Genomic DNA, 25,929 nt, shown 5'->3' with positions numbered 1-25,929 from the left:
CCATCTAGCCCAGTATCCTGTCTTCCAACAGTAGCCAATGCCAGGTGCTTCAGAGGGAATGAACAGAACAGGTAATCATCAAGTGATCCATCCCCTGTTGCCCATTCCCAGCTTCTGGCAAACAGGTTAGGCACACCCTCCTTGCCTATCATGGCTGGTAGCCATTAATGGACCTATCCTCCATGAACTTATCTTGTTCTTTTTTGAACCCTGTTATAGTCTTGGCCTTTAGAACATCCTCTGGCAAAGAGTTCCACAGGTTGACTGTGTTGTGTGGTGAAATACTTCCTTTTGTTTGTTTTAAACCTGTTGCCTATTATTTTAATTTGGTGAGCCCTAGTTCTTGTGTTATTTGAAAGGGGAAAATTACACTTCCTTATTTACTTACTTTCTCCACAAACACCCACGATGCTGCAGAAGATAATGTTGGAGATTGTGTAGTGTTGTAGGGTGGCTGGGGCCCCTGTGAACGAAGTAGGTCCAGCTCTTGTATGGCAGAATAAGTGCTCTCAATTTGGCAGTGGCATGCCATCCATGTATGCATTGCATGCTCCAGGACTGGCTATGCCTGTGGGATGACTCTGTCCAGATGCTGAAAGCATGTAGAGGATGCCATTTTGTAGAACAAAACACCATGACCTCACACACCAGGACCTCACATGCACCGTACATGCAAGGTTGCACCTTGCATGCAAGTGTAGAATTGCATGCCTCTCTAAAAATGTCATGGCATGCCACCACACTTTTGCCAGGAAAGAGGGTGGGGCAGCATCTGGTGGCTACTCTATGAGAGAGGGAGTTCCAGTGAGTCTGTGCAGACTGGTTCAGTCAGGAAGGGCAGGTGAGAGCTGCCAGAAGACTGGAGGAGTCCTGGAAGGAAGCAGAAAGTGTCTTCTGGGAGAAGGCTGAAGACAGGAGAGCAGCAAGAGGAGTTTTCTGGCTGGTGTCTCCATGCCAGAGCCAAGGCCAGAGGGCTGAAGGCAGGAGGAACAGAGCACACAGGGAACTGCCTGCTGGCAGTAAGCCAGAGAGCTGTAGCCAAGAGACAGAGATGGCTGACAGCAGCGGAAGGGTTTACCCACTGACAGCTCCAGGGCCCGAGAGCTAGTGCCAAAGGAACTGTGAGAGGTCCAGGGGGAGCGAGGAATGCTTCCAGCAGAGAAGCTGTGGGGATTCCTTCTGGGAAGAGCAGGGCTGTACTCTGGTTGGAAGGGCTGGGGTATCTGTCCTGGTACAAGGACAAGACAGGATTGTGCTGGAGAGCTGTGGCAAGTGAGGCAGGCTACGGCTGTATGTTGCATCTATTGTTTGGACTGTGCTAGGAAAATTCTGATCTATGGTGGTGGGACTTGTTTTAGGTCACACTTTTTGCTGTCTCCGTAGCATCAAGCTGGGGCTGTTGTTCAGTGAGACGCTCACTCCTGCAGAACAAGTAGAAGATATAGAATATTTTCCATTGTTTTTAGAAAACATACATAAAAATGCAATCAGTCAAGACTACATTAGGCTATTGTGCATGGCCCACTGAAGATATAATTGCCACCTGGCTGATACCTTCTCAAAGAAGCTAGTGATTGGTCCATCACTGGCATCCTTTTTGGGGTCTATACAACATTTCATCTTATTTACTACTCCTCATTCATATGACTATCCCACGACAGTCAAGAGTCTCCCTGACAAGTGATATTCCTGCACCTCCTTTGCCACTGGCTCAGATCACGTCTGAGCGGACACTAGCTGAATTAATGCCAGCCACACCCACCTACTTACTCTCTGATTGCCAATACATTATTTGGTTTCCATTCAGAGCGCCTAGATCTGGCTGGAAGTCTCGGGAAGATATTAATTTGGGTTTGGACAAAGGCTGTTAAGAGTACTAATGAATTTTTAAATGGTATTGCAGTTACTGTGCAACAGCCCAACCTTCTGCTCGGGGTGCACTTTACAAGGCAATTTGCTACATAAATCAGTGGGATTATTCAACTGAAGCAGTGCTATTCTGTGTAAGGGTTGCAGAATTTGGCCCTAACATAGATCACTGTAACAATAAGGGGTCAATGCTGAACAAATACATCAGACATACAGTGTGGTCTAACTGATAGGGCACTGGAATAGGACTCAGGGCACCTATTTTTGGTGTTGCCACTATCCTGGTGTGTGACTTCGGGAAAGGCATTCCCCCTCACTGTTGTTGTGTTTTCTCTCCCTGACTTTGTCTGTCTTGTCTGTTTAGCTTGTAAGTCTTTAGGGCAGGGATCATCTTCTGCACAGCACTGAGCACAATGGAGATTCCAGGGGCTACTAGAATACAAATAGTTAATGGTAACAATGCCTGCTTGGACGATCTTTCAAACTAAAGACTGAAGTGAAAACAAGACACACACACAAAAGGAATAGGTTTCAGAGTAACAGCCGTGTTAGTCTGTATTCGCAAAACGAAAAGGAGGACTTGTGGCACCTTAGAGACTAACCAATTTATTTGAGCATAAGCTTTCGTGAGCTACAGCTCACTTCATCGGATGCATACTGTGGAAAACACAGAAGATGTTTTTATACACACAAACCATGAAAAAATGGGTGTTTATCACTACAAAAGGTTTTCCCTCCCCCCCACCACCCTACTCTCCTGCTGGTAATAGCTTATCTAAAGTGATCACTCTCCTTACAGTGTGTATGATTTCCAGGGGAAACAGCCCACCTTGATTATCATACACATTCTAAGGAGAGTGATCACTTTAGATAAGCTATTACCAGCAAGAGAGCGGGGTAGGAGGGGGGAGAGAGAAAACCTTTTGTAGTGATAAACACCCATTTTTTCATGGTTTGTGTGTATAAGAACATCTTATGTATTTTCCACAGTATGCCTGGAAATGGCCCACCTTGATTATCATACACATTGTAAGGAGCGTGATCACTTTAGATAAGCTATTACCAGCAGGAGAGTAGTGGGGGGAGAGAAAACCTTTTGTAGTGATAAACACCCATTTTTTCAGGTTTGTGTGTATAAAAACATCTTCTGTATTTTCCACAGTATGCATCTGATGAAGTGAGCTGTAGCTCACGAAAGCTTATGCTCAAATAAATTGGTTAGTCTCTAAGGTGCCACAAGTACTCCTTTTCTTTTTACAAAAGGAATGTACGCTGCAACCTGGTTAGGGGAAGTCAAATGATCCTTTTATGTAACAAATGTTTCTGTTGATGCTGGGCTAGTCCTTTGGGTTTCTCTCATCCCCCTCTCCCCAAACTCTTGTTTAAAAACACTCTTTTAAAAACCTGAACAAACCACTTTCCTCTTGATTTTCCAAGGGGTACATTCACTCCTATTGTTTTGTTATTAACTCAGGAGAGCAAAAGGAGATTAAAAGGAAGATACAGTATTTGTTGTATAGTTCCTGTATTACAATTCTCTTGAGGCTACACTCCTTTCTCTGAAAGGGAACCAAGAACTGGAGTCACCATCACATAAATCAAGACCTTAGGTGCAAGACCTTAGGTGCACTGTCTTCCGATATCGACCTTGACCATGGTGGGGATAACAAAGACTTACAAAGAGTTTATAAAGGTGCTTGTAGATTAAAGAAACTAAATGAATGCAGGTTTCAGAGTAACAGCCGTGTTAGTCTGTATTCGCAAAAAGAAAAGGAGTACTTGTGGCACCTTAGAGACTAACCAATTTATTTGAGCATGAGCTTTCGTGAGGAGGTGGGGTGGGAGGAGGTATTGTTTCATGATCTCTCTGTGTATATAAAGTCTGCTGCAGTTTCCACGGTATGCATCTGATGAAGTGAGCTGTAGCTCACGAAAGCTCATGCTCAAATAAGTTGGTTAGTCTCTAAGGTGCCACAAGTACTCCTTTTCTAAATGAATGCAGAATACTATCATTAGTGCAAAGGTGACAATGTATAAGAGTTTAAGCATTATTCAAGTATGAAGAAAACCAAAATGCTTATCCTTGAATGGAATGTCTCAGATAAAGTTAATAATCTGCAGGATACTTACAAAAGAACCTGATGTCTTTGCTTAGATCTATTTCTTTCCATGCATGTGTATATTTATACAGTCAGTCAGCAAGAGCCTTAACACACTGAGTGGTGATAAAAAATTCAACACCTGTTCTGACCTAGCACAGGGTAGTATTTATTTCGTTTCCAGCTATCATATAACAAGGCAATGATAAAGCAAGACATTTTTCCTAAATGCATATGCAAATATATTTCCAAAGGAAAAGCTAACAGTTCTTTGACTTTTAAAATTTTCATCTATTTTTAATATTCCAGGAATGTTTGGCAAAGATCCCGTTTACTAAATAATAACAAAATTGTGTAACCATTACTCATGTAGGTGAGCACTTATTTCAAATGCATATTTCCTTTGAGTTCAATGCAACTACATGTCTGAGTAAGTGCTCCCCTTTGTGAACCAGGGTTGTGCAATCTCACCATAAGTATTTCTTGAAAGGCTCTGGGCCTGATCCATAGCTGGATGTAAATGGGTGTAAATCTGCATGATTTCAAGTCAATGGAGTTACACCCATTTACACCAGCTGAGGCTCTAGCCCTCAGCTTTCTGACAAATCATTTTTGATTGGACCTGTGACATTAAGTGACCTAGTGATGCAGCAGAACATACTTAGCTGGCGGGCCCTTGTTGACAGAATAGACCTACAAAGAAGAGCTTTTTTGTAAACCAAATGTACAATAGTAACTTGACTGTGTTCATAGAATGAATTTTCTGAGCATGCAGCCAAAACTACACGTTAAAGTAACTGAGCCCTCGTGGATGCACTTTTGTTTAATTTATTATTTCAATTCCAAACGGAGCCTCTCACATGCCATGGAGCATGTGTACCGAAATTCTGAAACAACATGAAAGTCCGTCATTTGTTAACGTAACACATTTTATTCTAGCTGTTTTTAATACCATGCTCATTGCCATGGTATCAGAATAACTCAGTCCCAAATTCATAATGCATAAATGCAGCCTACTGTCACTCTATTGGACATAAAGAGGTGGACGTTATGCTGAGCTCGGAAGGTCAATACATAGAGTCAGGTTCTGTCAGACAAAAGGAGAAATATGAGATGTTCTAATCTAGGGTCTGAACAAGAGAGACCATCAGCTGATCTTAACCTTGTGTTGGTGATTAGGGTTGTGGTAGGATAGGTTTCCACCCTGGTCAGGAAAGGGTTAAAGGGCTTCTCCGTGCACAATCATCCCCAACTCAGTGAATCTGTAAGGCCAGTTGCACCTGAAGAGGGGTGGGCGCCTATCCCCACAGAACAGGGGTAACTTACCCAGAAAGCTGCTGAAGAGCCTTAGTGCTGCCTGGACCAGTACTGTAGCTGAGGGTAAATGCAGGTAAAAGGAGTTTACCCACTTCTCAGTTGGGGAACATGGAGTTTAGGTTAGGTTCATTTACCCACTTCTTTTTTTTTACAAATACATCACAAAGAGGAACCATATTTGCTCTGCTTTTCATTAGAATCCAGGGCACTCAGCCTGAGCCTCTCAAACACGCAGGGCATTAGGAACCCAGCCAGCTTCACAGTGATAATTTACCTTTCGCTTCACCAGAAACAGTGGGCTGAGCCTGGACTGATTTGCAGGCTGAGGGTTTTGTTTCTTTGCCTTTTTCTTTCTTCTGGACTGTGGTCGTGCCCAGAAGGGGGAGAGGCCTCCCTAAGACTGATAGCCAGGAGACTGCACCTCACACTCCAAACCAGCACTACATCGACACCTGCAACCAGAGAGGAATGTCTGGGATGAGAGAGCTGCCAAAGGGTACAGAATGCAGGCGATTGCTTCCCTACCCTGATGCAAGGGTAAATCAGAGGGAGTCTGAAAGCCTACTCACGAGAGAGACAGCGAACCCAAAAAGCACGGATTCAAAGCAGGTGGCATTGGCCTCCAATGGGCTCCAGATCATTGGACCCTCATGCTGGCCCCCTACCTGACTGGCACAGCCCAGGCAGCCTGTCGAGGCCTTGACCCTGTGGCTGTATGGGATTACGCACCTGCTAAGGCCCATCCTGACTGTCTCAATCTCAGTGAGGAGACACACTACAACTGCTTCCATATGGAAATGTATCCTCAGGGAGCCCAGCCTTGGGTGGCAGCCTGTAAACTGAAGGAGCATTGCTGGCAGTGGTTATGGCTGGAGGAGCACATTGGAGCTAAAGCAGCCAAGTTAATACCGATCAAGCAGTTAGTACAAATACTGCTCTTCCCTCTCCCCCTCCCAGTGCGGGCCTCCTGTGGTGTCCAGGAAGTGCTGGGGTGGGGAGAGGGCAGAACGGGGAAGAAAGAGGCCTGGCAGGGATGGATCAGGGGCTGGAAGAGGTGGCACAGGAGTGGGGGCTAGGGGGAAGGGGTGGAGTGGGGGCGGGGCCTGGGGCAGAGTGGGAGTTAAGCAGCCCCCTGGGAAATCACAAAGTCAGCGCCTGGGGTCTGTGGAATTCCTACTTGCCACAAGGTCCTCTGCCTCCCCAGTTCTCACTGGCCAGCACAGCTTAGGAACACTGCAGGAGAGTGAGACTAAGTAGCCAAACATTCTGTTGAGTTTGCTAACTCAGCAGAGCAATGGAAACAAGGCACAGCCTCTGACCCTACTCAGTTCCTTCATGTTTCATGCTAGCAGAGGTAAACAAGCTGAGAGCTCAGCCACTTTAGTGCTTCAGCACTACTTTGAGCACTGAAGTGCTAATGGACTGATGTGTAAATCTTTCACTGTCAGCTCGGTTCATACAGATCCTGTCAGCAGTGACAAACATTGTTTATATATATTTATCTGTAAAGCCATGTCTCCTAAAATCTATACTATATTTTGCACTAGTGTTTATAGAAATGAATGTGTAACTTGGTAAAAAGTTCCATTCCTGAGTCTGAGGGAGGATGAAAATCTGAGATACTTTTTGGAAAATATTAAAAGGGTCATTTTAAATATTTTGTAACTTCAAAGGTATTCATTTTTATCTGCTTAAAATTAAAGGAAGAAAATATTTTGCTACCACATTAAGTGCAAAATTTTTGTTATGGAAAAGTGATTCCTATGAAAAGATGGGAGTGGGGGGAGGAGTGAAAATAAGGCTTAGAACAGACGTGTGGTAACAGCTTTAACTGTGGAATATGAATGATACCCCAATGATATAAACTCTTTTCATTGGATGCTATAAACCTAAAATGTTTCAAAATTTAAATACTTCCCTGCAGCATTGTGAGCACAATCACAACCGCATTGTGTTAGTTCCTGAAAAGTGGGAAGGGAAACTGACTATAAACCAAGCGAAAAAGACCAGCTTAGTTTCACAACTTGATCTGAATGAAATGTAAATGACTTGAAAGGTGAAAAGTAAATTAGATTTTAAAATGCTTTTGGGTTTTATTAATCTAAGATGATGTTATGTAACATGTCAATTTTTTAAATAATGCTTTTGATTATGATAGTGCCTCATTTAATAGTAAATACAATCTTGGAAAATAAAGGCACTAAAAAGGCTTCAGTGACAGGTATATGCTGAACACTGATGCCCATTGGAATGACAACCTAGTGCTACTGGCTGAGACTCACCTGTCAGTACAGGTTAATTTAGGTGAGACTAAAGCAATGCAGGCTCCCTGAGCATGAGAGAGGACTAGCTATTCTGAATACAGACACGCATCCTGCTGTTTAATTCAGTGTCCAGTCATGAGTATGTTGTGTGCTATTGGAATTCCAGCAGCTGTAACTGATACTGTAGGTGTGGCACTCCTCTATCTGGTCACAATAACAGAAGTTTGGGGATTTTGTTAACTTTAGAGCGTCAGACAAAGTTCAAAGTATTGTTTTCTAAAAGGATAGCAAGCCCTTTTTTTGCATCTCAGTCCATTTGTGGAAACATTGGGATGTAATTTTAAACCTTTATTCCTATGGAAAAAGCCCATGCATTTATTTATTTTAACAAATCTTGAAAAATATATTTTGACAGCCTGTCTCCAAGGTTTTTGCAGTGGGTAAGTTTTTGACCTCCAACTAGTTTTCCTTAATCAACTCCTGAGCTGCACAGCTCATAAGAGCAGCACAGGACATGTATAATCTCACAGTGTAATAGCCAGGGACTGAAAGGAAAATGGAAAAAGGTCACATTTAAAACAAAAACCAATAGAGAAACTGTCAGGAAGGAAGAATGAAATGCCTTCTGCAATATCTTTTATGTTCAATATGGTTTAAAACGTATTATTTAGACCAGCTCTTGTCTTTAATCTGTCCTTCACTTCCAAAAATGTAAATATACTTTTAAATGCAATTTTGGATTTGACTGTTTTTCTTCACATCCAGAAGCCCAGATTAACCCTTTGGAGGAAATATTCCCAAATCAGTAATAATGGCATTTCTGTTGTTAGTTCCAACCAGTTGTACATTTCCGTAAGGTTTGGAAACCTGCAGTTAAATAATCAAAAAGTCACTTTAAAACACAGATGGGCAAAACAAGGAGTGGTTTTAGTCTAAGATTTAAAAAAAATCCTCATCCCTTTGTTTTTGGGCTTTGCAATAATATAAAACCTTCCACAGTTTGAATAGGTCCCATCCTTTCAGAACCTCCACAATGTATGAGATTAGGGGAAAGAGGATTTTGGATAAATTGTTTAAGCCCTTTTGAAGCACAGATTATCAGAATTTGAAGCCAGAAAGTGAGTGAGAAGGATTTTATTATTATTAAGGTGTTGTCTGAGGGCCCATATTGTCAGGTGCTGCCTTGGAGAGTTGCTTTCTTGCACAAAGGAAGTGTTATTATCCCCATTTTACAGATGGAAAACTGGTAAACAGAGAAATTAATTCATTTTGTCCACAGTTGCACAGAAACTCTGTGGCAGAACAGGGAACTGAACCTAGATCTGCTTATTCCATGTCCAGTGCCTTCATCATAACACTCTCTTTCACATCAGAAGGGAAATTTAACATCCTAACATGTAAGAGCTGATCTAGAGTTCCTTCCTTTGGCAGAGAGATACATCACTTTCTATAGAGAGAAGAAAATTTTGGCAATAAGAATAACAATCCAGAAGTCTAATAATATGTCAACATTTGGGTTATACCTGTGATGGGGGAAAATAACCTATCAGAAGACTCAAAATTTGGAAACGTAGTTTGAAATTTGGTTAACTTTTATTGAATTCTCAATGGGATGGGGGAGGGAGGTAACTGTCCAGCTGTCAAGCCCACATTGTTTATTAAATAAAATATGCATATATTTATGTGTGTAACTTTACTTCCAAGAGTAAAATTACACACATTTGTCGTTATAGGGTCAGACTCTAATTAATGATAAATTGTAATTGTGTCTTGTTTGGTGAATGTGGTTCGTTCTGTATTGTTCTTACTTGTACTTGCACAGAAACCCCAATGTAAAAAACAAGTCTTGAGTTATGCTGCAGGAATTGATCACCCCCCTCCCATTTGTGGCCTAATGGGAAGGAGGTGTCTGTGACTTTACCCCGGTTGAGACCTTTCAAATAGCTCTGTCAGAGACCCAAGATTTCCCCCTAGCAGAAAAGGCCACAAGCCAGGACCCCGGAGGAGATCAAACCACATGCGCAGAGACCTCATATCTCTACAATAACTGTGCTATGGAATTGATCCTTACTTCTCTGCTCCCTGATGCTCCTTTGAAGCTATGCTACAACTGTTCCTGGAACTACCAGTGAATGCTGTGGAAAGATAATACATCCCCAGGCTTTATTACGCTTCCACTCTGATCTCCACAGGTCCAGCAGAGGGACAATATGCACCCCACTTGGCACCATACACTCGTCCCCTAACCTAACCTACCCACTGTTCATTTCTTCCCCTCACGCACATTGTTATATCCTCCCTACACACACACTTCACTGCTGGAAAGCAGGATCCACCTGTCGAAAGAGCTCTCTGCATATGGACCAAAGGACATTGCTGGGCCCTTACAAAGGCGAAGTTAATACAATTACCCTACACCCCAAGCCCACCCCACCCCATTTCTGGGATACCAGTTCTAGACAAGCCCTACCTGTTTTACAACTGTCCATCTAGTAGGATAAATCAAAGGAATACAAATCTAAAGCACTCTACCTGATACAAATAACTATCGCATACAGATTGATGTTGCTAGCTATATGTTTTAAAATGGAACCTACAGACTCTTTTAACAGACTGGATATTTAGCACAATAGTTTCCCACAGTTAATGTCGGCCTGATTTTAACTAATTCTGTAAACCTTAAATAATCCTGATGAATAGGGCTAAATTAATCTTGGCCCCTATTGATGGAGAAATATAATGGAGTCCCTTCTCCACCTCCTACACATATTTTGTAAAGTTAATAACAGATACAGGCTGTTGTTCCAGAGACACTTATAGTAAGCCAGAGCCAGAGCCAGAGCCTGACAGTTGCCAGAGCTGTGTGTGTGTGTTCTGGTGAATATTAAGTTATTTATAAATTGAATCTTTATTATCAGACGCTCAGGACTATCATACCCATATTAACAGGGTGACCGCATTTTCTGAATGAAAAAATTAGGACACTTTTAATAGGGCTGAAGCCTCAGCAAAGGTATGTGTAAAAGGATTTTGGAAGCTCAAGGTTGGCCAAAAGGATGGTATGCTTCTTACTCCCTTTTCTCAGCTGTCTACCTCCTTTTCCTTTTTTTCTCAACGAGAAAGCAAAACAATACAGTGGTGGGGCAAGGGAAAAAAGCTATTCACCCTGAGTCCCTTTTACTGCCTTCTCCTAGTGCCAGCCTGTTTATGGCCTGATTTCACAGGATATGAGCACCTGCAGCTCCCACTGAAGTCTGTGGAAATACAGGCCATTGCTGTAGTAACCCAGATGTACAAACACTCTTTTCTTAACCTGTGTTATATAATTTTTAACATTAGCTTTAATAAAATGTTTAAATCTATTTTCTGCCCTATTTGTGGCAATCCTACCACTTCTACTGCTCTTTTAATCAGGCATGCTCCAAGTCCCATCTCATTATCTGCTCTTCTCTGCCATTTTACGTTTTAATTTTAATTTTTCTATGCTTCTTTTTTATCTTTTTCCTTTTCCTTCGGCCCCAATCCTGCAGGCTGCCCCAAGTGAGCAGATTCCTGCACTCACATAGAGTCCCATTGAAGTCCATATGAAACAGTTTGCAGGATCAGGGTCTTTGTCCTTTGCTTATCAAACCATCCTTCCCTTCCACGGGTACCCATTTCACTTGTCCTTACATGCTATTGCAATAGAGATGGTCCAAAAACAACAAATTTTTGTGAAAAATTTCATTGACAAATGTGTGCCATTTTTCATTCATATTTCAAAAACATTTTACAAGTTCTAAACTACAAGGTACCTCTTCCACACACCCTACAGCCCATCCTTCATTCGTTCTGCATCCAATTCGCATGTACCAGCATTCATATATTCAGCACTCCTCCATTCTGCACATGCACATTGCACTCCCGTGCAGATGAGGTGGGAGGAGATCACCGTTCACCTTGCCTTTGATGGGCTAGGTCCACCAACGTTCCATCCAAAGTAGGGAGGTTTTCTCTGTCCCTGTTTGGTCAGTCTTCCCCTCGGAGGGAAACCCATCTCTTTAGGAAGTGAGACTGTCCTGCATTTGCCTATAAAACCCAGGGATGGATGCCATCACTTCATTATCATGCTAGGAAATTCTATGTTGGGTGCATCTGAGAGTGGGGGCAGTATGGAGCAGAGGGTGTTAGAGCAGCAAATATTAAGCTGGGTGTGTGAGGCAAGGGTAGCATGGTGTTGAACAGCCAAGGCGCTTGGAATCAGGCAGCAGTGGGCAGCCTGGATAATCCAGAGAGTTGGTGTCAAGGAGCCTGATTGTTGAGGACAAGTAGGTATCAGTGAGGGCAAGGTCCCCTTTCTGCTCTCTACCTTTCCGGGTCCGCCAACTGTTCACTCACCTACCCTACTGGTGTTTCTTACTCTTCTCAAACTTGCAGTCCACCCTAGACTCTTTTCACCAGGTATGGTCCACCTGAACTTTGATGGTGGGGGAGGACCTGCCTTTCCCCATGGTCATGGTAATCAACCTTAGAAAACTTGTTCTAGGGCAATACTACCTGATAAACTGGAAGTTTGGGAGCCACTAAATCTGGAGCCACTTCACGGTTCTATCTGTGTACATTCACAGTATTTGTGGTTGAACATATTAACGGGGCCTCAAAGTTCATAGTTGTCAAGTTTTTCTTGCCACCATATGAAGCCTGCTTAAACCAAGAATATATGATTTCATAACTAGATCTTCCAAATCCATCCACTGATCCTTCAAAGCATCCAATTCACTATTTTAGATGGATTTATAGGCCCCTTCAATAACATAGTACCTAAGCACCCCACAATCTTTAATATGCTTAGGCTCAAGCTAAGTAGGGAAGTGCTGTTATCCTGTTTACAGGTGGTTAACTATACCTTAATTCCTCAGAGGTATTTAGGTGCCTAACTCCCACTGATTTAGGCACCTAAATAGCTTTGAGGATCTGGACCTAAGTGACTTGCCCCCTCACACAGGAACCTGTGGCAGAGCAGGGAGTTGAACCCAGGTCTCCAAAATCAAATGCTACCATCCTAACCCCTGGATCAGCCTTGCTGGCCCCACCACCTCATTCACATGCCCTGCTTTAACAGACTGAGATGAGCTGAATCAGTGGGTGACTGGAACTAGGAGGACAAGCAGGAAGCATAGGTAAAAGCAGGCTGCATGAGATGATTTCTCCACTTCTTCCTTCCCACTTTACTCACTATTATTGTTTTTTACCACGGGCCAACCCAGGGGCCAGGTGCTTGACAGAACAGGCTGCACAGAAGCCACACTCCTTGCCAGGGGAGCCTGCAATGTAACCTGGCAAACAAGGGCAGTGCGTGGTGCTCACAGGAAGCAGGAGGGACTGGAGGCCGCAGGCAGATCCGAGGCTGCGGCTGCTTAGGGTTGTCATGTGCCCACTCCTCGCAGATCCCGCAGCGGGGATGGGAGTGAAATTGGGGTCAGCCAGGGAGCGGCTCGGGGGCAGTGATATGAGCACTGGGGAGCAGAGACTGGGATTAGGGGGCTGCGCTGCAGCACCCAGTGGTCAGCCCCTGTGGGGTCGAGGCCAGGAGGCGTTAGGAGCTCAGGGGGAGCCGGGTGGGAAGTGGCCCGGTAGGCGCTGCACTGGGCAGCCGGGCCGCAGAGGGGACAGGCCTGGCGGGGGAAGGGGCCGGGGCGACAGCGACAGGAACCCAGCGCCGATCCCTGGCGGGCGGCGAAGGGGAGGGGCCCCGCTGTCGCGCGCTGGCTCGCCCGGCCGCCTGCTCCGGGGGTCGCTGCCCCCTTCCCCGTCCTGGGCTCGGCCGGGCGCGGCCTCCCTTTCCTCCCCACCCAGCCCGGCTGCTCTCCGCCTTCTCCCCGCCGTGCCAGCCAGCCTCTCTCTGGGTCTTCACTACCGGGTCAGGCTGGAGGCGAGCGTGATCAGACACCCCCCCAGCACACACAGCCCTGCCTCTCCTCCTCCTCCTCCTCCTCTCCGGGCCGTCTCCATCCCTCCCTCCTTCCCCACACCCTCCCTGCGTCCCCGCTGCCAGTTACGGTACAACTAGTGCACACACACACACACTCACACTCTCACCGGGTCCCGGCTGCCGCAGCTGCCATGGATATCAGCTAAAAACACCCAGCCAGCCAGCCAGACTGACTGACAGTCAGGGGCCGAGTCACCCACCCCCCTTCCCACTCCCCACCTCTCCATCCTCCTCGCCACCCGGCGGCCACGGCCCCTGCGGTGCCACCATTCAGCCGGCCGGGAGCCGCAGCAGCAGCCCCGGACCCAGCCCCCCTGACCCACCAGCCCCCCGCCCCAAAAAGGAGCCCGGCTCAAGACCAGCACCCAGCACGCCAGGGAGACTCCGCCAGCCCATCCCCACTGCAATGTCCAAGGGCTTGAAGAAGAAAAGCCACTGGACGAGCAGGGTCCACGAGATTGTCCTAGGCAGGAACCAGGAGGGGCAGCTGGGCTTTGAGCTGAAAGGGGGCGCCGAGAACGGGCAGTTCCCGTACCTGGGGGAGGTGAAGCCCGGCAAGGTGGCCTATGAGAGCGGCAGCAAGTTGGTGCCGGAGGAGCTGCTGCTGGAGGTGAACGAGACCCCCGTGGCCGGGCTCACCATCAGGGATGTGCTGGCCGTGATCAAGCACTGCAAGGACCCCATCCGGCTGAAGTGTGTCAAGCAAGGTAAGGGCCGGCTGCAGGCTCCCTGCCGCGGCGCGGGGCAGCGGGGCAGGAGGGGACGGGGCGCGGAGGGGAGCGCGCCTGGGAAGTGGGGCGGCCCGGGAGTGCCTAGGGGATGGGGTGCAATGGGGCGACGGACAACAGCCTGCAGACCCCGCCGCGGTTCGGTTGCGTGGAACTTTGTTGTGGCAGTTTGACACACACACACACACACGCACGCACCCCGGGCGGGGTCCAGCACCTGCCCCCGGGGAGGATGCGAGGGGCAGCCCCGCCGCGTGTGCACGGAGGAATTAAATGTGCGTCAGCGGCAGCCTGTCGCCTTTGCCGAGGGGCAGGAGGCGGCGAAAGTTTGCGAGGCCCCGGGCCGGGGCGCACAGGCGCACGCTGGGGTGCTGCAGACAGAGCCTGGGCCGGCGGTGGGGAAGCTGCGTCCCTCGGGGCGTTCAGGTTCCCGGGTGAGGCGAGCAGCGCCTCTCTCTCTCACACACACACACACACGGAGCCGCACCACTGAGAGGGAGGAGAGGCGCCAAACATTGTGGCAGGCGCTGAGGAACGCTCGCGGCTGGGAGCATCAGCATCGACTGTGGCCATGCAGGGCACCAGCCTGCGCTGCGGAGCCAGAAGGGAGCCATGGGGCTCCCTCGCCGCTTTCGGGCGTTCCTCGCGTGGCTCTTTAATAGATAGAAAAAGGGGCCTGGAGGTTGGGTGTGGGAGCAGGGTACCCCTAGCTCTGCTTGTCACTGGGCGTGTTCCCCTGGAGGCAGTGACTTGCTGCTGCTGTTTGTCAGGTCCCTGGCGCCTTAGGGAGGCTTCGTTTAGCTTCTCTTAAGTATCGTTATAGGAAAAGTCATTCACTTTATCCCTGATGAAAACGATCTCCTGAGCCTGGGGAATGGGGATTTCAGATCCTACCACCGGAGGGGAAAGGGTGCTCGCTGCAGGGACAGGAGGGACGTTCGAGGACAGAACCATAACCTTTAACCGGTCATCTGTTTCTCCTTTTGTGCAGAAAAGTGCTGGAGTAGTGGCTTAACAATCTTCCAGGAAAGTGAATAGGATTAAAGATGTTGGATTTTCTGTGTAACCTTTTTTCTTCTTTCAACTACATTGACTTGTAGGGAATGGTTAACAGAAGGTTTGGAACAAAGGTTTCTGCGACTCACAGAAGGGTTTGTGGAGCAGAGCAGCTGGAAGCTCCAGGGAGAACCAAGTTCATAAGTGGTGCCTTGATGATGATGATGATGGTGGTCCTGGTGGTGTGTGTGTGGGGGGGGAGGTGCCTTGATGATGATGATGTGGGTGTGTTTAAACTAAGGCATTTCAGGATCAGCCATATTAATCTACATTAATACTGCAGTGGAAATAAGTTCTATATCAGTATTCTGTATCCAAAAAGAGTAACCTTGGTACAGATTGGGAGGCATAATGGACAGCTCCATCAGCTGCCCCAGACACTTCCTTAATATAATTTTGCAGTTTAATTTCATCATTTCAATGGGTGGCCTATTATTCACAGTGACTTCTATGAGATTTTCAAATGCTTGAAAAACGTTATAAGCCTGATCTAAAGTTCCCTGAAATCAGTGGAAAGACTCCCTTTGACTTTGAATCGGGCTCTACAAGTATACTACCGTGTGTTCAGTTGCTTACAGTAAAGTCACATCTCCAGACAACTGACATAACTTGGCATTTGTACATTGATACATTAAGCTGGCACGGGGGTAAGTGCAGAGTATTGTAAATCGTGTCTTGAAGGACAAAAAAGGCAAGGAGACATAATAGTTGATGCAAGAAGATGAGAAAGGGAAAAGAGTTGAATCAATTCTACCTTGTTATACTGGGTCAGCTTTGGGCTCTGAGTGCTAGGAAATCTGCTATGGTGTTTTAGCTTCTAAATAAATGTAATAGTGATTAGTCTTGCCTTGACTGGTTTGTTGTGATTTCAGAAAGGGAAATGCAGTTTCCATTGAGTTTAAATGTCCAAAAGGCAGAGGGATAAGTAAATATATCTTTATCTGATTTCAGTTATTACCTCTTTTTCCTTTACAGAAAAACGTTAAGTAGTTTTCTCAATTAATTTTAGTTTTTGGTTGGTTTTAGTTAATACATCATTATAGTACATGAAATAGTGTCTGTGTTCCACTTCCTCGCCATTTTTCAAACTTTTTTTTTTTTTTTTAGTAGAAGAGGTTAGTGATTCATTACAGTGTGTGCCATTTATAAAGATGTCCCTCAGTACTCAGGTCAGTGACATGAGTCAGGACTCCGGTCTATTACTTGCAGTTCCTTGAATGAGATGCATAAGGCTTGAGGTTCCAGATACATTACAAATATTAGGATTTTCACTGCAGTCCAGTCATATACTACAGTTTTGGATAGGCTCCTCAACACATTGGCCAGACAACCTAGCTATGTTCCTTGAAGTTCCAACCACCTGCCCAGGTCCTTGGACAGAAAGGAACTTGCCAGCTGGAATTACCTCTCCAAGGTAATTCTCAGTTTTATGCTAGTCTATACCCTTTACCTGAGGACTCCTGCAAAGGGAGTGGCTTACAGGACACAGCTTCTTTATTAAAAAGGCCATTTTTGTTTATATTTTACCACCTGGATCCTTGCACAGTGTAATCTAGTATCTAGTCTCAGTACTGCTTGGTTGAAGAACACAAACATTATATATTAAATTTTCTCCCCCCAAATTACTTTTCCCAAGAGTGTTTTTCAATAGTGTGAGTAAGAAAGATGGGCAATACAATTCTTTATCTATTTTTGTAACCTTATTGCCTTTTTTAGTTATAATACACCTTGAGTGTGCTGGAACAAGGTTAGTGAGACTATTATAATCATTTCTGCATAATTTATCAATTATTTCTCTGTAATTTTTTCAGTGCACACATTTAATTAAAATAGCATGACCTTGAATGGACCATGTGACTCCGGCTTCTCTTTCAGAGTAAGTGCTGCCTTAGAGAGTAATCACAGTGAGAAATGTGAAGGTAGAGCATTGCTATTTATAATGTGATATTAATGGGTCTTGTTTGTTTGAAAGTTTTTATAACTCAGCAAATCAAAATTCACTGTTGGATGAAATTTATGTATGACTAATTCAGTTTTACAGGCATTAGCTTACCTGTTTTGGAATTTCAAAAGGGTAAAACTGCTTTACTGATTTGTGATTATTTATTTTGTGCTTGGTTACTTAAACACATGCAGTTTTGAAATGGTAAAAAAATTCAAGCTTTTATCCCATTATGAGGCTAAATATATTTTTTTTAAGTCCAACGCACCAGCCACCAAGTATTTCACATAGAAAAGCAGATCCTCTTAATGCAGAGTTGCTGCATATCATCGGGTGGGGCAAACCTCATGGAAAACTAGTTAGCAGTCATGGAACGTGACCTTATGTTGAACGTGGAGGTGTGGTCCACAATCCATAAGGAATTTAATAGGCAGAATTACTGCACGCGCTTTGTACGGTGAAGATAAACACATGACAATTTCAATGTGATAGCAACCATTATGGTTTATATCCTATTAATAATAATCCACAGAGTAAGTATTTGCTGGAGACTATTTGCTATTTATTATGCAACTCCTCCATTATGACCTTGTTGGTAGAACCATGATGATTCTGTTAAAAACAATTGGGGTGAAATCTTGGCTCAATTAAAGTCAATAACAAAACTCCCATTGGCATGAGTAGAGATATGATTTCACCCCTAGAGTACGGTAGATTTTTGAGACGTTATTATATCAGTGTAAGAATGTTGAAAAGCTACGGAATTGTTAATCAGATCAAATTTTAATGCATTTTGAACTTCTATTCCAGAGTCATTTTGATGCCTAAAATAATTCTAGTGAGTCCACAGATGAGGAGGAATTACTGCCATTAATTTCAAACTTGGCAGTTTTTACATGTGAAATATTTTGGATAAGCTCCTGTATTATTCTTAAGCACACTGACGCTTTATATTTTTCTTTTTAAAAATACGTGTATAATAATTTTTAAAGTTCCTTTATTAACAATAAAAAGTTATTATGAAGACACCTTCCCCTCACCCCCAGTAGGATAAGAAGCCAGGTTGTGCACTGAGGAGATCCATAAGAGAGAAGGAATGGTGTCCCGCAGCATCACTCTGGGGCCATTACTACAGTCTCCAGTTCCACAAGAAACCTTGTGCCTGCACCAGGCCCCAACAATGGGATGGACAGGTCTCTTCCCTTCCTACGTAAGGTGCCACCATCCCAATGGCCCTGGAACAATTTTTATAACGGGGATGTTGAAAGCCAGCTAACAAAACTGTAAAGCTGAGGTCCCCAAACTTTTTACCTCATGCCCCCACTTCCTCCTCTCCGCACCCTTCCACCCCTGAGCTGGGGCTGGGAACAGGGCCATGGCTCCGGGAGGGCGGGCATTGACAGAGGTAAGGGACGTAAGGGTGGGGCCACAGCTGGGGGCGGGCATGGGGCCGGCAGTCAGGACCCTGGGCACGGGGCCAGGAGTGGAGCTCCGGGCACGGAGCCAGCAGCCAGGCCAGGAGCAGAGCCCCAGGTGCAGGGCTGGGAGCAGAGCCCCTGGCGCGGACATGCAGGGCCAGGAGCGGAGCCTCAGGTGTGGGCCGGGGGTGCTGCAGCACACCCCCTTGCCCTTAGTTCCCGTACCTACTCACCATCCTATTATATTTTTGACTTTAGTCAGAAAGCTGCTATGTGCTGGATTGCAGGAAATCCTCACACAACTCTGTCATAGTCTGGGAATCCTAGTTTCCCACCACTCCACATAGCAGAACCACATTGGATCATCTGAAACCAGGAATTTCTGAACTCAGGGAGGACAGAGCTTTGCTGAAGAGAGATGGACTTAGGTACATTCTTAAATGCTTTGCTGAATTGGGGTCTTAGTTACTAAGAATAGCTAGAGTGTAATAGGGTGATGGGTTTTTTTTAAAAATGTTTGTTAAAACTGTTCAGGATGTACAAACTTTGTTGTACTTTGAAATTCTGCTTTGGAAATCTTTTTCACATTTTTTTAAATGGATGTTTTACACTTTTGATGCATGTTAAAAGTTGAGTTAATATTTTCCTGACATAGGTTTCTCCCTGCCCATTACTCTTCTTGATGAATAGAGTAAAGTGATTTTTATTGGAACTTCTTTGGTTACTTAAATGCTTGAATAAAAATGTTTCTAAGTTCAAGAAAATACTTTGTAAATACATATTGACCTTGCTTCATGTTATTTCTTCCTGTGTTTCTATATATATTGCCTTTTTAAATGTAAAAACTGAAATAAGATTTCCTTTCACACATAAAGAATATTTTTATAGGGCCAGCTAATTATATTTATTTATTTTGCTGGAAAATCACAGGTGTATATTATTAGTAATAAAAATCAGGGATAACAACTGTGTGGTGTTTGAATAGCATTTACTGCTTGAGTACAATACTGCATATCTATCCTTTGAAAAATATAGTACATTAAAATATTGGTTTTTCTACTTTAGCAAAAAGGATCTATAACACTTTGGAATGTGATAGTCATACCTATTAGTCTGGTCTACTCTTAAAAATATAACGTTTTTGATTTAGGCAAATTCCAGGAATGAAATCCAAGAGCAGTCCTTGCACTTGTTAACCTCAGTTCAAAGTCCATAGAAGTTTAGGTGTCTAACTTCTGATTCAGAGGGGGGATATTTTGACAGCCATCTCCTCCTCAGAGACTGATGTTCCATGTCAGGAACTCTCTACATGTATTGGAGATGGATCTGATGAGTGCAATCCTGTGTCACACAGTGGTCTTTAAGAGTTCCATGAACGAAGGGGATATGACTTTCATGATAGTGGATAATTCCACAGAAAAATGGAACAGCTGAGACTGAAACTGCTATTTTTTGTTGTTTTGCTGCCTTCCACTCAGTTAAGTTCAAGTGTCTTTTACACTGGTGTAACTGCTAATGCTACTGATGTCAGATTAAATTATGCTGGTGTGAGAGCAGAATTGGGCCTGAATTATTTCAGATACCCTAGAACTTCTACCGCTATTATTTCAGTAGCTGTCAAAGAGCACCAATTCCAGCTTTAATTCCAGTGTCTTTGAGCCTCTAACTTTCACTCTGTAGAGATGTGGAGCTCCTTCTTGAGATGAAAAAGTAGCTAGTTTACTTAGCTAGTTTCTTGATTGCATCATGGAAAAAGTATGACTTTAGGAGGGACTTAAAAGAGGAGAGGATAGCGGCTTTGTGGTCCAGAAGAGATATAGAGGGTGGTATGGAAGAAATCATACAGGTGGTTGTGGGAGAAGCAGACAAATGAGGTTCTTGTTCTTTCCTTTGGCATGAACTGATGAAAAATGAGGGTTGGGCATCACTTTAGTAAGAAGGGAACTGTTTTTATTGAAGGTGACCTCAGAGCATTGATTTCGGGATTGGCTGTTTCTCCTTTCTGAACTTAGTGCTCGGGGAAAAAAATCTCTCCCTTATCCCACATCTCGCTTACCACAAGTTGCTACTGGAGAATAATTGCAGAACTTAATCTTTGTTTCCCTAGGTATTTCACTCAGGATAGCATTGTAGACCTGGCAAAAGTTCTTGTTTAGCTTTATGGACCTCAGACTTCTGTAAACCAGGGGGAGAGGGGGTAATGTGATTGATTTTATTTGAGTTACATTGGTGTAAAACTGCTGTGAGAAGAGAATCAGAGATATGGAGTTCCTTTCTTACATATATGTGTGCCTGTGGGACCAGGAATTCTTCATCTTAGTTTGAGGACTGCAACTAAATTATTATTGTTTAAATTATTTTGTATTTCACAACATTGAGTTTAGAAGTGAATTTGGTTGTTGTATTAATAATTGGTGCATCCTTTTCATTAGTGGAAGCAGTCTCTTTCAGAATAGGGTGGGACACTTGATTGTAGAGTCTATTTGCAAGAGACTGAGAGCAGTGTTTCGGAGATGTTGATTGTGTGTCCAAACAGAAGAAATTTTATATTGCTGCCGGAAAGCCTTCTCAAAACTTAGCTTTGTTTATGGGCTCCCTTTCCAATCCAGGAGAGTCTCTAGAAAGGTTTTGATGTGTTCTATCTATCTCAGGTACTTATGTGGTGCTCATGACAGTAGTATCTGAACATCTCAGAGTCTTTGTTATGCTCAAACAACTCTGTGGGAGGGGGAAGTGCTATTTTATGCCTGTTTTATATAATTGGGGACTGAGGCATAGAGAGACTAACGGCCAAATTTTAAAGATATTTAGGTGCCTCAAGATGCAGATAGGTGCATTGTGGGATTTTCATTGATTTCAGTGGCAGTTAGGGACCTGGGCGAGTTTGAAAATACAGCTAGGCATCAATCTATATTTTAAGGTGCCTAAATATATTTAAAATTCTAGCCTTAAGTGACTTGCCCAAGGTCACACAGGAAGTCTGTGGCAGAATAGGGAACTGAACCCAAGTCTTCTAAGTCCCAAATTAGAACCATAACCACTGGACCATCCTTTCTATATTTATCGTACCGCTGTGTGAATCTTCCCTTTGTGAAAGATATGGTACACCTTTATTTTCAAAATAGTACGCCTCTTTGGCCAAATTCATCTCTGGTGGAACTCTGAAGACTGTAATCGAGTTTCACTAGGTAAGAATTTTGTCTTATAGGTCCAGTGTTAGTTACAGTATCTCTTCAGCTCAAGCATTTCAGTAACTATCAGTTTTCCTCCTAAGTCACAACATCCACCAATAATGCAGTATAATTGTATCACATTCCATTTGTACAATTGCCTCACAGTGCGTAGACGCTTCCACAATTGAAGTGTTGCAAGGAGAGCGTGCAATAGCTGGTAGACGCAGAAGAAAAGGAGAAGAACGAAGGTCTTTTACCAAAAAAGGGCGTGATCTGGCAGTCCCTGACCAGGCAAAACTCCCATTATGAAATGATCATCTTTCAAATAGTACTTTTCTCATTGTTCTTAATTTCCTCATGAGATTATTTTAAAATTTCTAGTTTGGGTTGAAATATCTAAAATTTGAGTTCAGTAACCTCATGTCCATAATTTGGAACCTTCAGTAGAATCTTATTTGATATGAGGATGTTGTTTGTATTAATCTGCCACATAGTTATACTGACATAGTTATACCGACCTAATCCCCCGTGTAGACAGCGCTATGTTGGTGGGAGAGCTTCTCCCACTCACATAGCTACTGCTTCTTGGGGAGGTGGATTAACGAAGCAACCGGGAGAGCTCTCTCCCATCAGTCAATCAGTTGGAAAATGGATTTCTTAAATGAATAAATCTGCATATTTCCTTGTCTCAGATAAGACATATCCACTCCTGGGTCAAGTTTTATAAAGCACATCTAGCTTCTGTCTACAAAAGCAGGCCTGGGACCAAAGGAAAAAACCCCTTTTCACGACATGTTGTTTCTGTAATATAGAAGTTGAGTTCCATTTTTAGTCAGATTGACATCTGAAGAGGTGTGCTTAGCACTGTAGTATTAAAGTATATGAAAGTTTTGTCTGAAACTTGTTATAGATACGCTCACTGAGCCAGTTCATTAGCTGGTGTTGGTTGGCATGGGTCTGTTGAATTCAATGGAACTATGACCATGTATGCCAGCTGAGGATCAGATATACTATTATAGATACCATAGCCATAACTACGTATTTTGGCACCTGGGGCAAGCAGGTGTATTTGTGCCACCTACCGGAGGTGACGTATGTGGGCAGGGAAAGCATGCGGGGTCACATGCTCCCCCCTGATTTTTTGGTTGCGCCTTCCCCCAACCCAGACAGGCTGGGTGGCCTGCTGAGTTGAGTCAGGGGTGGAGGTGGCACTTCCTCCCTGAACTCCACCACGTGGGCCTGGTCCCATAGGCAGAGTTTGACTTCTGTTTTTGGGAGGCATAGGGCTTAATAAAAATGTTTGTGGATAGAGAATATGGAAGTTAGACACACACGTGTGTGTATGTGAAATGATTGCACATTCACCCAATCACTGAACAGAGACAATGTGGTATGATTTATCTGACCATTCCTTATTGAATAACATATCTTGATTTTTGAATTTTGGGCAACCCAGAATGCAAACAATAGGACAAGGTATCTGTTGAATAAATGGGAGGAAATTATGATATGCCTGTCTCTATCCCACAAATAGAAAAACATGGCTCCACTTGCTGAATAAGTTATTCATTGAACTCTTGCAGGCTCTGGAGCGCTGGGACTGGTATACAGTTTGGGGGGCATCCAATGCCCTTGGATGCTCCCCCCTCCCCCACAGTCTCTGCACAGGGCTGGTCCCACCAACCTCCACTGTATTGACCTAGCAGTCTACACTGGGAGTTAGGTCGGCTTAACTATGCTGCTCAGGCGTGTGGATTTTTCACTCCCCTGAGAGACATAGTAAAGCTGACCTAATTTGCTAATGTAGACCAGGCCTTGGTCACTGGAAATGTAAATCACACCCACTTTAAGGCCCCTTTACACTGCCAAAATGGCACCTCAGTGTGAAAGAGAATCAGGCCCTTTGTAGTTTATCCTGTGTCATTGTATTTTTTTGTAGGAATATCTAGCAGTATATTTTGTCTCAGAGTATTGCAGAAGTATGTTACAAACTTTAACGAATTAAAATAAAATCTGTACCTGCACATCATATAAGTGCAGTCTTTCTGGACTGAAACCCACAGCAGCTATTAACAGCTTACAGAAGTACAACACAACAGAATAGGACAGAGAGAGGAGAACACATTATCCTCTTAAATTGTCAGGGGATTTTGGTTAGGCTGAGGGTAGCTATCCAAGTAATTCTCTGCAAAGCTGCAGCATTATCCTTCTTCGGATCACACCTTAAAACTCACCTCTGCCTTGACACCTACAATACAGTGGACAATGGCTAGATAATTGGTGTGCTATGACTGTTAACCATTCTGTTACGTTAACCATGATCGTTTCACTGTTACTTTGTCTTTCCTCCCTGCACCCATGTTTGTTGTATATCCACCTGTTGTCTCTGATCATGCACTAAAATTACAAGCTCTTTGGGGCACGGACTACTTTTTTATTACAGCAGTTAGTATAATGACTCTTATTTGGGATCTCTAGCTGCTAAGGCAACACAAATAGTAATAATAAACCAGGATTAAGCCACAACCCTATTTTTTAATGCAACATTTTTAACTGGGAACATTCTGTACCACATTAGCCTGGTCTACACTAACAAGCTTTAAAACTGTTACTTACTACTGGTGCAGGTGTACTAGCGGAAGCTGTAGTGTAGACACAATTTGGGCAGTATGGTTAGAAACTAAAGGAAAAAATGCCTAAGTCCTGGCTACACTGTGCTTCCACCATTGCTACCCATGGTTCAGCTGCCCCTGTAGTGAATTAGAGCTATGAATATTGCTAGTGTAAGTATAACACCAACAGAGCACGGTTGTCGGTGGGAGGAATTGAACCTGCGGCCTTTGGAGCTTAGTGCGTGAGCCTCTACCGCATGAGCTAAAAGTCAACTGGCTATTAGCTAAGGCTGTAGAGGAGACTCATTTTCTCTCTCTCTCTTTAAGTGGTATCAGTGTCACTAGATGGGACAGAACACCACCCCCAGAAGGTGTGTGGGTTACATAAGTGCAGCCTCGTGGAAGGCCCCTTCTCTGCAACATACATTGCTTGCACATTTCCTGAACAGTTCAGTTTTTCCTCTATAGATTATCTGCTTCATTTATTTGTGAAAAGCCATTCCCCCGCCTTGTCAACTTTTAAAAGAATGCTAAGAATTTCTGATAAGCCAGTATAAAGAGCTTTTTCAACACTCACTCTGTTTTGGTCATCTTCCAGTAAAAATAGTGTAAAAGATTTCAGGGAAAGAATGCAATGGAGGCTTTGTTGGGAAAATAAAGGAAAATCAAGATATTGTTTTTCTTTTATTAGTTTTCAATAAGGTCTGCTAGATTTGTGTTTACATTGAATTCTTCTGTTATTCATGTGACAGTGGGATACTGAAATAATTGTAGTTAATTCAGAGCCACTGAACACAAAGATATTTGAAATGCTTCCTTTAAATATCTACTGGAGATATTGGAATTTTTTGACCAGCCTTTACTTTATGAGGCATTGTAGCTGTTTTTTTTAATGGCAGTAACATTAATGTTCATGAATGTAAAAGTCTGAGGAGTTAAAAACCAAGAGAGTATATCCTGTATCTGAGCAAAGCAGCACCAGCTTTTGCTGTTCTTCGGTGAGATCTCATGGCCAAGTAGGTTAAGCTTGGTCAGTTGAAGACTTCCAAACAACTAGTAGCTGCAGAAATTGGTGAAGTTGGTAAGTAGGGAGTGGCAATCTTCCCTCTGAATTTATATGGATAGGATTGGCAGAATTTCATTTTAATTTTTTTATAATTTTGATAGATATTAATGTTTATTTTTAAACATTTTTTCAATGTTTATCAATTGAAATGCTCATAATTGCGGGAAATTATGGGGGCCACACAATAACAATTTAATGACAGTAGCATTGAGATTAAAAATGGTAAAGCTTTATAATCATTAAAACACAAATTGTCAACATCACATGTCAAAATATCAAAGTAAATAGTCTTACATCAAACGCTAATAAGTTCTCAAGCAGAATTTTTCTTATTTTGCCTGTTTGTAAATTTAGACCATTATTGATGGGAATATTTTTTGTTGGTTTCTGTATTTATGGGAAATAGACATTAAC

General features: G+C 43.7%; 1 protein-coding gene across 13 annotated transcripts in view; it reads left to right on the top strand.

The window, feature by feature from the left end:
- Window positions 1-13,461: 13,461 nt before the first annotated feature.
- The window catches only part of MAGI2 (membrane associated guanylate kinase, WW and PDZ domain containing 2), a 1,181,180-nt gene continuing 1,168,712 nt past the window's right edge, over window positions 13,462-25,929 (top strand). For 4 of the 13 annotated variants that reach the window (XM_073328606.2, XM_073328599.2, XM_073328604.2 and 1 more), the window contains exon 1: window positions 13,466-14,227. In XM_073328606.2, coding sequence (XP_073184707.1) covers window positions 13,927-14,227 — 301 coding nt within the window. In that variant the 5' untranslated portion in view covers window positions 13,466-13,926. Of the gene's footprint in view, window positions 14,228-25,929 lie in introns of all 13 variants that reach the window. The other 9 variants (XM_073328600.2, XM_073328598.2, XM_073328618.2 and 6 more) reach the window with 6 other exon arrangements.

The sequence above is a fragment of the Lepidochelys kempii genome, chromosome 1 (assembly GCF_965140285.1).
Source record: "Lepidochelys kempii isolate rLepKem1 chromosome 1, rLepKem1.hap1, whole genome shotgun sequence".
In the NCBI taxonomy this organism is placed as follows: domain Eukaryota; kingdom Metazoa; phylum Chordata; order Testudines; family Cheloniidae; genus Lepidochelys; species Lepidochelys kempii.
This window is presented reverse-complemented; position numbering and strand designations above follow the sequence as displayed.